Here is a 13,475-nt window from a genome sequence, read left to right as displayed (position 1 = left end):
AACAATTCAGATGCAGTTGAAGTTCAGACTTTCAGCTTTAATTCAGTGGGTTGAACAAAATGATTGCATAAAAATGTGAGGAACTAAAGCATTTTTTTAAAACACAATCTCTTCATTTCAGGGGCTCAAAAGTAATTGGACAAATTAAATAATTGTAAATAAAATGTTCATTTCTAATACTTGGTTGAAAACCCTTTGTTGGTAATGACTGCCTGAAGTCTTGAACATCACCAGACGCTGTGTTTCCTCCTTTTTAATGCTCTGCCAGGCCTTTACTGCAGCGGTTTTCAGTTGCTGTTTGTTTGTGGGCCTTTCTGTCTGAAGTTTAGTCTTTAACAAGTGAAATGCATGCTCAACTGGGTTGAGATCAGGTGACCGACTTGGCCATTCAAGAATATTCCACTTCTTTGCTTTAATAAACTCCTGGGTTGCTTTGGCTTCATGTTTTAGGTCATTGTCCATCTGTATTATGAAACGCCGACCAATCAGTTTGGCTGGATTTGAGCACACAGTATGTCTCTGAATACCTCAGAATTCATCCGGCTGCTTCTGTCCTGTGTCACATCATCAATAAACACTAATGACCCAGTGCCACTGGCAGCCATGCATGCCCAAGCCATCACACTGCCTCCACCGTGTTTTACAGATGATGTGGTATGCTTTGGATCATGAGCTGTACCACGCCTTCGCCATACTTTTTTTCTTTCCATCATTCTGGTAGAGGTTGACCTTGGTTTCATCTGTCCAAAGAATGTTCTTCCAGAACTGTGCTGGCTTTTTTTTAGATGTTTTTTAGCAAAGTCCAATCTAGCCTTTTTATTCTTGAGGCTTATGAGTGGCTTGCACCGTGCAGTGAACCCTCTGTATTTACTTTCATGCAGTCTTCTCTTTATGGTAGATTTGGATATTGATACGCCTACCTCCTGGAGAGTGTTGTTCACTTGGTTGGCTGTTGTGAAGGGGTTTCTCTTCACCATGGAAATTATTCTGCGATCATCCACCACTGTTGTCATCTGTGGGCGTCCAGGTCTTTTTGCATTGATGAGTTCACCAGTGCTTTCTTTCTTTCTTTCTTTCTTTCTTTCTTTCTTTCTTTCTTTCTTTCTTTCTTTCTTTCTTTCTTTCTCAGGATGTACCAAACTGTAGATTTTGCCACTCTTAATATTGTAGCAATTTCTCGGATGGGTTTTTTCTGTTTTCGCAGCTTAAGGATGGCTTGTTTCACCTGCATGGAGAGCTCCTTTGACCGCATGTTTTCTTCACAGCAAAATCTTCCAAATGCAAGCACCACACCTCAAATCAACTCCAGGCCTTTTATCTGCTTAATTGAGAATGACATAACGAAGGAATTGCCCACACCTGCCCATGAAATAGCCTTTGAGTCAATTGTCCAATTACTTTTGGTCCCTTTAAAAACAGGGTGGCACATGTTAAGGAGCTGAGACTCCTAAACCCTTCATCCAATTTTAATGTGGATACCCTCAAATGAAAGCTGAAAGTCTGGACTTTATGTCCATGTCCATTATATAACTATAACTTGAATATGTTTCAGTAAACAGGTAAAAAAAACAAAATTTGTGTTAGTGTCCAAATATATATGGAACTAACTGTATCTGATATACCATGAAGAAAAGCCAGCCAATATTATTATTATTATTATTATAATACATACACATTCCTTTTGGGTGTTCAATGCATCTTTCTCTTTGAAAATTCTCTCAAAATCTTCCATATTTAATAAAGCAAACCTGGCAGCCATGTTTCTTTACAAATTGTCACAGTCGCTCGCTCGTGCGGAAGTTTTACGTCTCCGACGTCTGACGTCATGTTGGCTTGACAACGTGCAATATCGTAAACCATATTCAACGCTCATTCTCCATCGGATAGAGTGACATAATACACATAGGATAAGCGATATGCTAACAATATTGCATGCTATCAAACCAAATGAATGAAACCTGCTAGAAGGGAATAGAACATGTTTTTATTCCATCGAAAAGGTATCCTGTATGTATAATAATTGTTGATATGTTGAAGCTTTCTGTAAGTAGAACTTTATTTGATATTTATTGAAGGAGTCTGTAGTGTTGGAGGTTTGTAGGTCAGAATGTTTTCCACCATGGGAAAGTCTTCAGGACGGAGGACGTTCCAGTTTCTCGGTACACAAATGGTGTTTGTTAATAGATTCTCATCTCATCATCTCTAGCCGCTTTATCCTGTTCTACAGGGTCGCAGGCAAGCTGAAGCCTATCCCAGCTGACTACGGGCGAAAGGCAGGGTACACCCTGGACAAGTCGCCAGGTCATCACAGGGCTGACACAGACACAGACAACCATTCACACTCACATTCACACCTACGGTCAATTTAGAGTCACCAGTTAACCTAACCTGCATGTCTTTGGACTGTGGGGGAAACCGGAGCACCCAGAGGAAACCCGGGTGCTCCGGGTTTCAGAGGACACGGGGAGAACATGCAAACTCCACACAGAAAGGCCCTCGCTGGCCACGGGGCTCGAACCTGGACCTTCTTGCTGTGAGGCAACAGCGCTAACCACTACACCACCGTGCCGCCCTGTTAATAGATTAAAAATGGTAATTGTTAGCAAATCCTGGGATGCATCACACCATCCTCATCTCATCTCATCTCATCTCATTATCTCTAGCCGCTTTATCCTTCTACAGGGTCGCAGGCAAGCTGGAGCCTATCCCAGCTGACTACGGGCGAAAGGCGGGGTACACCCTGGACAAGTCGCCAGGTCATCACAGGGCTGACACATAGACACAGACAACCATTCACACTCACATTCACACCTACGGTCAATTTAGAGTCACCAGTTAACCTAACCTGCATGTCTTTGGACTGTGGGGGAAACCGGAGCACCCGGAGGAAACCCACGCGGACACGGGGAGAACATGCAAACTCCACACAGAAAGGCCCTCCCCGGCCACGGGGCTCGAACCCGGACCTTCTTGCTGTGAGGCGACAGCGCTAACCACTACACCACCGTGCCGCCCTGTTAATAGATTAAAAATGGTAATTGTTGGCAAATCCTGGGATGCATCACACCATCCTATCATTGATTAATTTCCTATAACAGCACATCCAGTCATGTTTCTTTCCTGGTTAAAATGAGTTTTAGGGTCAGGTTAGCTTTCAGAGCTCTGTGCTGGGAGATAATGTAGGCTAATTAGATGATGAAGATTATAAATATCACTTATACAGGAAATGTTGTAGATGGTTGTCTAAACTTGAAGCCAATTCCTGAAATTTGAGTTGAATGAATAAATGTAATACCACACACTGTAAACAAAACAGGCTAGCTGTTAGCTTCAAACTCAAATAGGAATAAAACCTGTGGTAAAGCAGTCTATTGATTGAACAACGAAGCTAGAAAACAATACAGAATTTTATCTCAAGTATGTTTTCCACACAACTTGGAGAATAACTTCATAAAGTGGCACTCTTATATGGGATTAAGGAAGAGGTGAATTTACGGCGCAGCAGTCCATACACTCGGGGTTTTACGGTAATTTCTGTCCATCAAATTTGACAATCTTGGCAATTTGACAGGGTTTCCAGATTGGTGCAAACAAAATTAAAACTCTAATTTGATCAACAATACACAGTAGGTACATTATATACATCTCATCTCATTATCTCTAGCCACTTTATCCTGTCCTACAGGGTCGCAGGCAAGCTGGAGCCTATCCCAGCTGACTACAGGCGAAAGGCGGGGTACACCCTGGACAAGTCGCCAGGTCATCACAGGGCTGACACATAGACACAGACAACCATTCACACTCACATTCACACCTACGGTCAATTTAGAGTCACCAGTTAACCTAACCTGCATGTCTTTGGACTGTGGGGGAAACCGGAGCACCCGGAGGAAACCCACGCGGACACGGGGAGAACATGCAAACTCCGCACAGAAAGGCCCTCGCCGGCCACGGGGCTCGAACCCGGACCTTCTTGCTGTGAGGCGACAGCGCTAACCACTACACCACCGTGCCGCCCCTCATTTAGAACTGATATAATCAATTAAATATTTATGATGTTGCATAGAATGGGTTTAAGGGGTGTGTCGACTAGCTTTCTTTGGGTACCTACTCATGTTGATGTGAAGGGAAATGAACAGGTGGATAATCTGGCTAAGCATACGCTCAAAAATAAAGATATAGATGTGCAAATCCCTATAAGTAAGGCAGAAGCTAAGATTTACATTAAAACTTATGTTAAATCAGCCTGGCAGGAGTATTGGGATAGCACTGAAACAGGAAGACATTTGAACAGTATTCAAAGACAGGTTGATACTGGAAGGATAGAGGGCAGGAGTCGGAGAGAGGGGCAAACATCCCACTGGGAAATGTACACACTGTAGCCACCCAGAAACTGTGAACATGTACGACACCACTGCAAGAAATATGAATATGAGAGAAAGCAGATTTTTCAATCATTAAAAATGGTAAATCATCATAATTTTACATCACCTGGTTTGCTAGGAAAAGCATCAAGTCAGATATATCACTTTGGTATCGAGTATTTAAAAGAAACAGAAATAGCGAAAAGAATATAGTTCTTTTTTTCCCTTCAATAGCTCTTGTTCCGGGCGGCACGGTGGTGTAGTGGTTAGGACTGTCGCCTCACAGCAAGAAGGTCATGGGATCAAGCCCAGCGGCCAGCGAGGGCCTTTCTGTGTGGATGTGCATGTTCTCCCCATGCCTGCATGGGTTTCCCCTAGGTTCTCCGGTTTCCCCCACAGTCCAAAGACATGCAGGTTAGGTTAACTGGTGACTCTAAATTGACCGTAGGTGTGAACGTGAGTGTGAATGGCTGTTTGTCTCTGTGTCAGCCCTGTGATGACCTGGCGACTTGTCCAGGGTGTACCCCGCCTTTCGCCCGTAGTCAGCTGGGATAGGCTCCAGCTTGCCTGCGACCCTGTAGAAGGATAAAGCGGCTAGAGATAATGAGATGAGATGAGATGAGAAATAGCGAAAAGAATATAGTTCTTTTTTTCCCTTCAATAGCTTTTGTTCCGGGCGGCACGGTGGTGTAGTGGTTAGGACTGTCGCCTCACAGCAAGAAGGTCCTGGGATCAAGCCCAGCAGCCAGCGAGGGCCTTTCTGTGTGGATGTGCATGTGCATGTTCTCCCCATGCCTGCATGGGTTTCCCCTAGGTTCTCCGGTTTCCCCCACAGTCCAAAGACATGCAGGTTAGGTTAATTGGTGGCTCTAAATTGACCGTAGGTGTGACCGTGAGTGTGAATGGCTGTTTGTCTCTGTGTCAGCCCTGTGATGACCTGGCGATTTGTCCAGGGTGTACCCCGTCTTTCGCTCGTAGTCAGCTGGGATAGGCTCCAGCTTGCCTGCGACCCTGTAGAACAGGATAAAGCAGCTAGAGATAATGGATGGATGGATAGCTCTTGTTCCACACTCCAACCCAGGCGGTGGTGGTAATGCACCTTTAAGTTGGTTTGCCAACTGCCAAAAACCCAAAAGAAGTTGAAGAGGTAAAGAAAATAAGAAAGAATTATTTGTCATTTCCTCTTCCCCTGAAAATTAAAGAAGTGAATTTTAAAACCTTAAATGAAATCTATCCGACCAACGAATTCCTAATATTAAGATTTAATTTTGATGTAAACAATTGTATATTTTATGAGAAAGAAATTGAGGATCTGGAACATGTATTTTTTAATTGAGACTTAGTATAACCTTTTTGGAACGATACGCAAAGCTGGTTACAGTCCAAAAACATTGACTTGTCACCTCTGACTGTAAACATGGTCAAATTTGATGTTTATTGATGATAGAAATCTAGATTTTGTTGTTAATGTTTTATTAATACTTGGAAAATTCTTTATACATAAATGCAGGTTTTTTAAAACAAAATCCTGTCTGATTAGGTGGAGGAATGAGCTTAAGGTCCTAAGTAAGTCGTTAAAGCAGATTAATGACAAAAAAAAAGCCCTTAAATTGTTTTCATTACTTGATACCTTTAAGTTAATATGAGAAAGCCCTTTATATTTTGTTTGTTTATTTTACTTTTTTATTTTATTATTATTTTTATTGGGGCGGCACAGTGGTGTAGTGCTTAGTATTGTCGCTTCACATCAAGAAGGTTCTGGGTTCGAGCCCAGCGGCCAACGAAAGCCTTTCTGTGCGGAGTTTGCATGTTCTCCCCGTGTCTGCGTGGGTTTCCTCCGGGTGCTCCGGTTTCCCCCACAGTCCAAAGACATGCAGGTTAGGTTAACTGGTGACTCTAAATTGAGCGTAGGTGTGAATGTGAGTGTGAATGGTTGTCTGTGTCTATGTGTCAGCCCTGTGATGACCTGGCGACTTGTCCAGGGTATACCCCGCCTTTCGCCCGTAGTCAGCTGGGATAGGCTCCAGCTTGCCTGCAACCCTGTAGGACAGGATAAGCGGCTACAGATAATGGATGGATGGATGTTTATTTTACTTTTTTATTTGATTATTATGTTTAATGGGAGCCCTGTGATGACCTGGCGACTTGTCCAGGGTGTACCCCGCCTTTCACCCGTAGTCAGCTGGGATAGGCTCCAGCTTGTCTGCGACCCTGTAGAACAGGATAAAGCGGCTAGAGATAATGAGATGAGATGAGATTTTTAATGGGGCGGCACGGTGGTATAGTGGTTAGTACTGTTGCTTCACAGCAAGAAGGTCCTGGGTTCGAGCCCAGCAGCCGACGAGGGCCTTTCTGTGCGGAGTTTGCATGTTCTGCCCGTGTCCGCGTGGGTTTCCTCCGGGTGCTCCGGTTTCCCCCACAGTCCAAAGACATGCAGGTTAGGTTAACTGGTGACTCTAAATTGACCGTAGGTGTGAATGTGAGTGTGAATGGTTGTCTGTGTCTATGTGTCAGCCCTGTGATGACCTGGCGACTTGTCCAGGGTGTACCCCACCTTTCGCCCGTAGTCAGCTGGGATAGGCTCCAGCTTGCCTGCGACCCTGTAGAACAGGATAAAGCGGCTACAGATAATGAGATGAGATGAGAAAAAAAAAGAAGGAAAGGAGGATTCTCTGAACAATCTGGCAACCGTGGTTGCAGGCTGAGTAAAGCGGAAGAAGCCGGTGATGCAGCGGAAGAAAAAGGGCTCCTGGTTTCCGTGACTGAGACATTTGGTTTGTTTATTAGGAGTGTAGATTACAAACAGAACTGACAAGATGCCGCCGTGTGTGACTCTGGAGACTCGGATTTCCTGTGTGATGGAGAGTTTGAGCCGAGCGGCGGTGGCGGAGATCTGTAAACTGATCAGCAGCGAGTGTGTGGAGATGCGGTTAGAGATCCGCAGGGGCCGGAAGGAGATCGAAGCCCTGAAGGGGAAAATACGGGATCTGAAGAGAGAAGCGCAAAATCCTTCTGTGGTCGCAGTGTCTTTAACTGAGAATCAGCAAGATGGAGGTACTGTTGAGTTCGGACCTGCTGACCTGCAGGTATTTTTACTGATCATTCCTGAAGACCAGTTTCACTCAAATTCAGCTTTTCTGATGGGTCTAATAGGTTTATCAGCTGTCAACCTCTAACCCCTCCCCCCCAAACATCTGCAATATAATCTCAGTGGGTGTGGCCCATGGGCGTGGACACATGGGTGGCAGGTGCCAACCCTAACGTTAGTCTTGCCACCCCAAATGCAACCCCAGTTCACATGACAGCGGTTCCCACAGACTCGAAGGAAAAGTCCATCCCAGTGTTACCAGCAAGCAGATAATGAATGCTCAAGCAATTTCTCTAAGTGCCAGAACTAATCTGTGTATGCATTTGATCCTCATGATCTTTGGCATTTTAAAATGACAGTAAGAAGGAATTTTTTTTTAAAGAAGAGAAAAATATTTTTATCAGAAGACATAATAGATTATATCTCTTTGGTCAATCTAACTATTTACACCTTTCCAAGGAAAAAATATAAAACGGTGATAGTGAGCAGTAGACATGAAGGATATGGTTATGGATCTCATCTCATTATCTCTAGCCGCTTTATCCTGTTCTACAGGGTCGCAGGCAAGCTGGAGCCTATCCCAGCTGACTACGGGCGAAAGGCGGGGTACACCCTGGACAAGTCGCCAGGTCATCACAGGGCCGACACATAGACACAGACAACCATTCACACTCACATTCACACCTACGGTCAATTTATGCCGCTTTTCCACTACAAACGCGGCTGAGCCGTGCCGTGCTGAGTTGGGCTGAGTCGAGCTGAGCGGGGCTGTTGGAGTTGCATTTCGACTACAACCGCGCTGAACCGTGCTGGCTGGAAGTGGGTGGACACATTGGGTGGAGTTAGCGAAAGTGGGTGGACGTCACGTGATGTCGTTAAGCAGCGCAAACAGTGACATCAGTGATCTTTTAAGCGGTAGTCTCACAACCCGAATAGTAAACAATAAACATGGAGGACATGGAGTCGTTAGTGTTGCTGGTCTTGGTTCTGTGGCTTGTTGTCACCGACAACGCCAACAGATACTGGCAAGAGCGTATAGATGAGGCGAGGCGCATAAGGCTTCAGAAATTCTCGTAATTCTTCTTCTTCCGGGTTTACGGTGTTTACAGATCCCAGCGTGCTCGCGGGGCGTGTGTGGGCATGTGAGGACACTCCTCCTCACCAATCAGTGCACAGGGGAGTGTCTGCTCACGCCCCCAGCCTCACTCGGCTCGGTTTGGCTCGCTTCAGCCCCACTCCAAAACGGTGCGAGTTTTAGGGGCTAAGCAGGGCTGAAGCGAGCTGAGTCGTGCTGTTCTTTGGTAGTCGAAACGCGAGCCGTGTCGGGCTGAAGTGAGCTGAAAAAGGGTAGTGGAAAAGGGCCATTAGAGTCACCAGTTAACCTAACCTGCATGTCTTTGGACTGTGGGGGAAACCGGAGCACCCGGAGGAAACCCACGCGGACACGGGGAGAACATGCAAACTCCGCACAGAAAGGCCCTCGCCGGCCACGGGGCTCGAACCCGGACCTTCTTGCTGTGAGGCGACGGCGCTAACCACTACACCACCGTGCCACCCTTATGGTTATGGATAGAATAACTAATTTTTTGTTATTGGTTAATATAACCCAAAAGAGAGCTTAAAATGAAGAATACTCGGATACATGAGTGAGACAAACAGTAACGATCAGTGACTGGTCATTGGGAACAGTGGCGATCAGTGATTGGTCTTGCCGAAGAATGCTGATTGGGAACAATAGGGATCAGGGATTGGTTGATGTGAACAGTCGTGACTGTGACTGGTCTTTGGGAACAGTGGTGATCAGTGATTGATGGATACAATGCTGATTAGTGATTGGTCATTGGGGGAAAATGGGGCTCAGTGATTGGGAACAGTGGTGACCATGATTGATTGGTCAGTGGCAATCAGTGATTGGTCATTGGGAACAGTGGTGACCATGATTGATTGGTCAGTGGCAATCAGTGATTGGTCATTGGGAACAGTGGTGACCATGATTGATTGGTCAGTGGCAATCAGTGATTGGTCACATTATCAACCCTAGTAATAAAATTCTAGTAGTAAAACTCGTTGTATTTGTTTTAATGTTTCCTGCTTAGGTAACAGAGTTGATGATCTCACCACAGCGCCTGATTGCCCGAATGAAGAAAAGGATAAGAAAACAAACACTCCAACACCAATGAAGAACTTGCAGGAGAATGAAGTTCAAAGAAGCAGGGATTCTCTTCTGAACTCCACGGGTAAACGGAATCAGACGAGTAGATTTTCCCCATCTGAAAGTGGAGTTTCTCTGAAGGAGTCCCAAATCCTCATGGACTCTTTGGCCACTGAAGCTGGAGCCGACGTAAGAGGACTCAACACTGCGGCTATAAAGGTGGAGAGTGCGAGTCCACCTGTGTCCACAGCCCAGTGTGTCTCTGAGGTCTTTCAAGCTGACCATGAGCAATGTACAAACACACACAGCCGTACAGTAGGTAGGTACACCATCCCAATGGATCATGCAGGACCTTCACATATATGCACAGTTACAATAATCTTTATACACAAGGATATTGAATTTTGTCTTAAGTATTGCAAGTTATTAAGTTGAACTCAGGTACAGATGACAGCCTGCAGCATTCGGCTTGTTTTCACCAAAGATCAGGAATTTTGAGTTAAAGGGTTTCAAAGAGTGTCCAGTACAAGAACTTTACAGTCCGAGGATGAGATCCTAGTTTGCATTTCCACCACTACTGTGGAACTGGGACAATTATGTGAAATAACATAAGTAAACCAAACTGCAAGCTGGACACATTTCATTCTTCACAGCACCACTGCAAACGTAAAATATGCTGAGTTTGTTGTCGTTAGGTTCCTGTTAGCTGTACCTTGTTTGCTGTTGAAAATTTTCAGACTGCGTTAACTGTGTAGTAAAGCTCAGTATGTTAAATCTGACCTCACATTATTTTTTTAGGAGAGAACAGTAATCACTTTGGCTCTGCAGAAGAGCTTTGGCCCCAGTCTCATTCTTCACCACATGTGCAGAACAAACGTCTCTCTGAAGAAGAATCAAAGTACAAATACGAGACGGACTTTAATCATATAAACGGGCAGAGGAGCAATGACAGGAACCCTAATCAGTTGCTTCTAAAAGCTGAGGAGAACGAAGAGCCTTTAACAAATACAACAAGTGAACTGGCACTATGTGAAATGATGGACAGCGAGGCGTTGTCATGGCCGTCTTTGACTCCAGTGAACTATCCGGTAAGTGGTGGAGGTCCAGGCTGCTCGTCTATGCTACAACAGGGTGTACATGCTACCCATCCTGAACAGGCTGCATTTCACATCGGTATGACTGGTGAGATTGCGTATACAGTTGAGCCTGAAGTGAAGCAGGCAGAAAGAAGAAATATACAGGACATGATTCCAACCACAGCGCTTGAACAGAGCTCCACAATGCAACCAACAGCCGACATGCGGTTTAAGCCGTTCTCCTGCTCTTTCTGTCCTAAGAGTTTCCATAGTGGTGCTGATCTGAAGAGACATCAGCGCAGTCATACAGGTGAGAAGCCGTATGGTTGCGCCATGTGTGGGAAGCGCTTCTCCCTCAGGGGGAACCTCGTCACCCATGAGAGAGCACACAGTGGCACCAAGCCCTTTATTTGCCACCATTGTGGGAGAGCCTTTGCCCATGGCTCCAACTTAAGGGCCCATCAGCGCGTCCATACTGGAGAAAGGTAGAACGGAATTACGACCCGCTCGGGTCCTGCTGAGTGGAGAAGAGGAGCTGTCGGCGGATAGCCTGCATGCAGCTGCGGGTGAATTGCTGAGAGCACAACCGCACTCTCGGACACACAACACGCTCGTGCACCTACCTCCTGATCGTCAGAGTGATTTCGGTACATTTGCACTGAGCATAGCTTCCAGAGAGAGACCGATGGTTGGGGTGACCTTGCAGAAGAGACGATTCGCCTGCACCTTTTGCAGCAAGAGCTTTGATTGACTCGGTCATCTTCACGACAGTTTCATATAAAACTAGTTAAAACAGGTTTATTAATCCACTGGCTTGTTGGACAGCTGTAACCAGGCAACTCTTTGACATCAAGTTTGAACGCTCAAGATTGCAGCTTGAACCCTTGGAGCTCATACACTACAGTCGGTTGAGGAATACGTTTTCCAGTAGTTGTTTTTTTTTTTTTTTTTATTCTACTGTTTTCTTTTACTTGCACGATTCCTTACTCTGCACACTCGTGCAAACATAATTATTGTAGACTTCAGTAGCGATTATGAGCATCTTTCCTTAGTTGTAGATAATCTAAACCTACCTACGTACCTACTTACCTATGTAAGGAGCCAAGGCCAAAGTTAAACCATGAGTGTGTTAAAGCAGCAGCGCTTTCTTCTGCAGATAAAACCTGGATAGCATGGAACCTCCATTGGCTTTGATATTGGTATGCCATGTTTTGTGCTTTCTTTTTATGAAAACCATAATAATCATGGACATGTAACTGTAGTTAACATTAGATTGGGATACTGTCCCTTTTCGTTCAATGTGCTGTCAGGTCGTAGCAGCCAAACCCATTTAACATCTTCATTTTTGGGGGGAGGGGGGAGTGTAGAGAGAGATTTTGTCCATTATAAATAGGATCTATAGCTAATTATCAGGACTGGACAGGAATACGGTATATGTCCTTTTGGTACTGTAATCACATTCTCTGGTGTGTATTTTTTCATCACTGGAAAGTTGGAAACAAGTTCTGAGCCATCAGCAAACTGAAAGCAAGACCAGGCAAGGTCTTCTCACTGTAATCGTTTCTCTGCAGACGCTGTTAAATAAGGCATTTCTAAGATATAAATGTTTTTCATTTTGCTTGATAAAGAACATGTTCAGTCATGGTCACCGGTTCTGATAAGATTTACAGAAATGATATTGGTTATTCTTGGCAACCCAGAATATACCTTTTTTTTTTTAACCCAAGTTTCTCTCAGTTTTGTTATTGCTAGTTCTCGCCCGCTATCTAGATGTCTCCTATCTGACAACATCCGCAAACGTGGGAGAACAACACTTGCCACATACTTCCCCTGAGTCGTCTAAAGTCACCATATCTGTTTAAGTTACTGCTGATGCATCACTTTACATGACCTAGCATACTGTGGTGACGAAGGGAGGGAAAAGAGCCATTCATCCCACCCACATCGCAGGACAATTATATAGTCTTTAGCATCACAGGCCAGGCATATAGTATTCACAGGAGAGGGTGGTTCATCACTGATTATGGACTACAAACCCCTATTTTCATATGAAGAGGACATTTGACTAGAATGGTGGATGAACAACAGACCTTTTCCTGCAGAGACGAAATGGAAAAAAATTAAAGCAGTGAGTTTCCAAATTTACTTTGACCCTTGTATTGCTTTACAGATGGTATCAACCCAAGATATTTCATGATTTTGTTCTGGTGAACGACATACAGTACATCCATTCCTGTGTTTTCAGGTCTGCAACGCATCTCATCTCATCTCATTATCTCTAGCCGCTTTATCCTGTTCTACAGGGTCGCAGGCAAGCTGGAGCCTATCCCAGCTGACTACGGGCGAAAGGTGGGGTACACCCTGGACAAGTCGCCAGGTCATCACAGGGCTGACACATAGACACAGACAACCATTCACACTCACATTCACACCTACGGTCAATTTAGAGTCACCAGTTAACCTAACCTGCATGTCTTTGGACTGTGGGGGAAACCGGAGCACCCGGAGGAAACCCACGCGGACACGGGGAGAACATGCAAACTCCGCACAGAAAGGCCCTCGCCGGCCACGGGGCTCGAATCCGGACCTTCTTGCTGTGAGGCGACAGCGCTAACCACTACACCACCGTGCCGCCCGGTCTGCAACGCATTCTAAAGGAATTTGGGACTGGGGTAATTTAGGGCGAGTAATAAAGTAGAACGATTAAATAATGATGCGATTTGAAACAGGTGATTTATAATGATTTGGGACAAAATCGATATCCAGGGAAGGCCTGGTGTAGAGCCCTGCACTCC

The 13,475-nt window shown here is 45.1% G+C and overlaps 1 protein-coding gene across 1 annotated transcript; it reads left to right on the top strand.

The window, feature by feature from the left end:
* Positions 1–7,088: 7,088 nt before the first annotated feature.
* LOC132871768 (hypermethylated in cancer 2 protein-like) lies at positions 7,089–13,116 on the top strand. The gene is made up of 3 exons (XM_060906258.1): positions 7,089–7,418; positions 9,549–9,923; positions 10,403–13,116. The coding sequence occupies exons 1-3, from the start codon at positions 7,181–7,183 to the stop codon at positions 11,167–11,169; spliced, it is 1,380 nt and encodes a 459-aa protein (XP_060762241.1). The 5' UTR covers positions 7,089–7,180; the 3' UTR covers positions 11,170–13,116.
* Positions 13,117–13,475: the final 359 nt, after the last annotated feature.

The sequence above is a fragment of the Neoarius graeffei genome, chromosome 23 (assembly GCF_027579695.1).
Source record: "Neoarius graeffei isolate fNeoGra1 chromosome 23, fNeoGra1.pri, whole genome shotgun sequence".
Classification (NCBI taxonomy): domain Eukaryota; kingdom Metazoa; phylum Chordata; class Actinopteri; order Siluriformes; family Ariidae; genus Neoarius; species Neoarius graeffei.
The sequence above is the reverse complement of the archived record's forward strand: the minus strand, read 5'-3'. Positions and strand labels throughout refer to the sequence as shown.

What these genes read in the sequence shown, in the direction of transcription:
- LOC132871768 (XM_060906258.1), top strand. Translation starts at nt 7,181, where the DNA reads ATGCCGCCGTGTGTGACTCTGGAGACTCGGATTTCCTGTGTGATGGAG. An exon ending in TGAGAATCAGCAAGATGGAG is followed by an intron (nt 7,419 to 9,548) that starts GTACTGTTGAGT and finishes TTTCCTGCTTAG; the next exon opens with GTAACAGAGTTGATGATCTC. An exon ending in CACACACAGCCGTACAGTAG is followed by an intron (nt 9,924 to 10,402) that starts GTAGGTACACCA and finishes TTATTTTTTTAG; the next exon opens with GAGAGAACAGTAATCACTTT.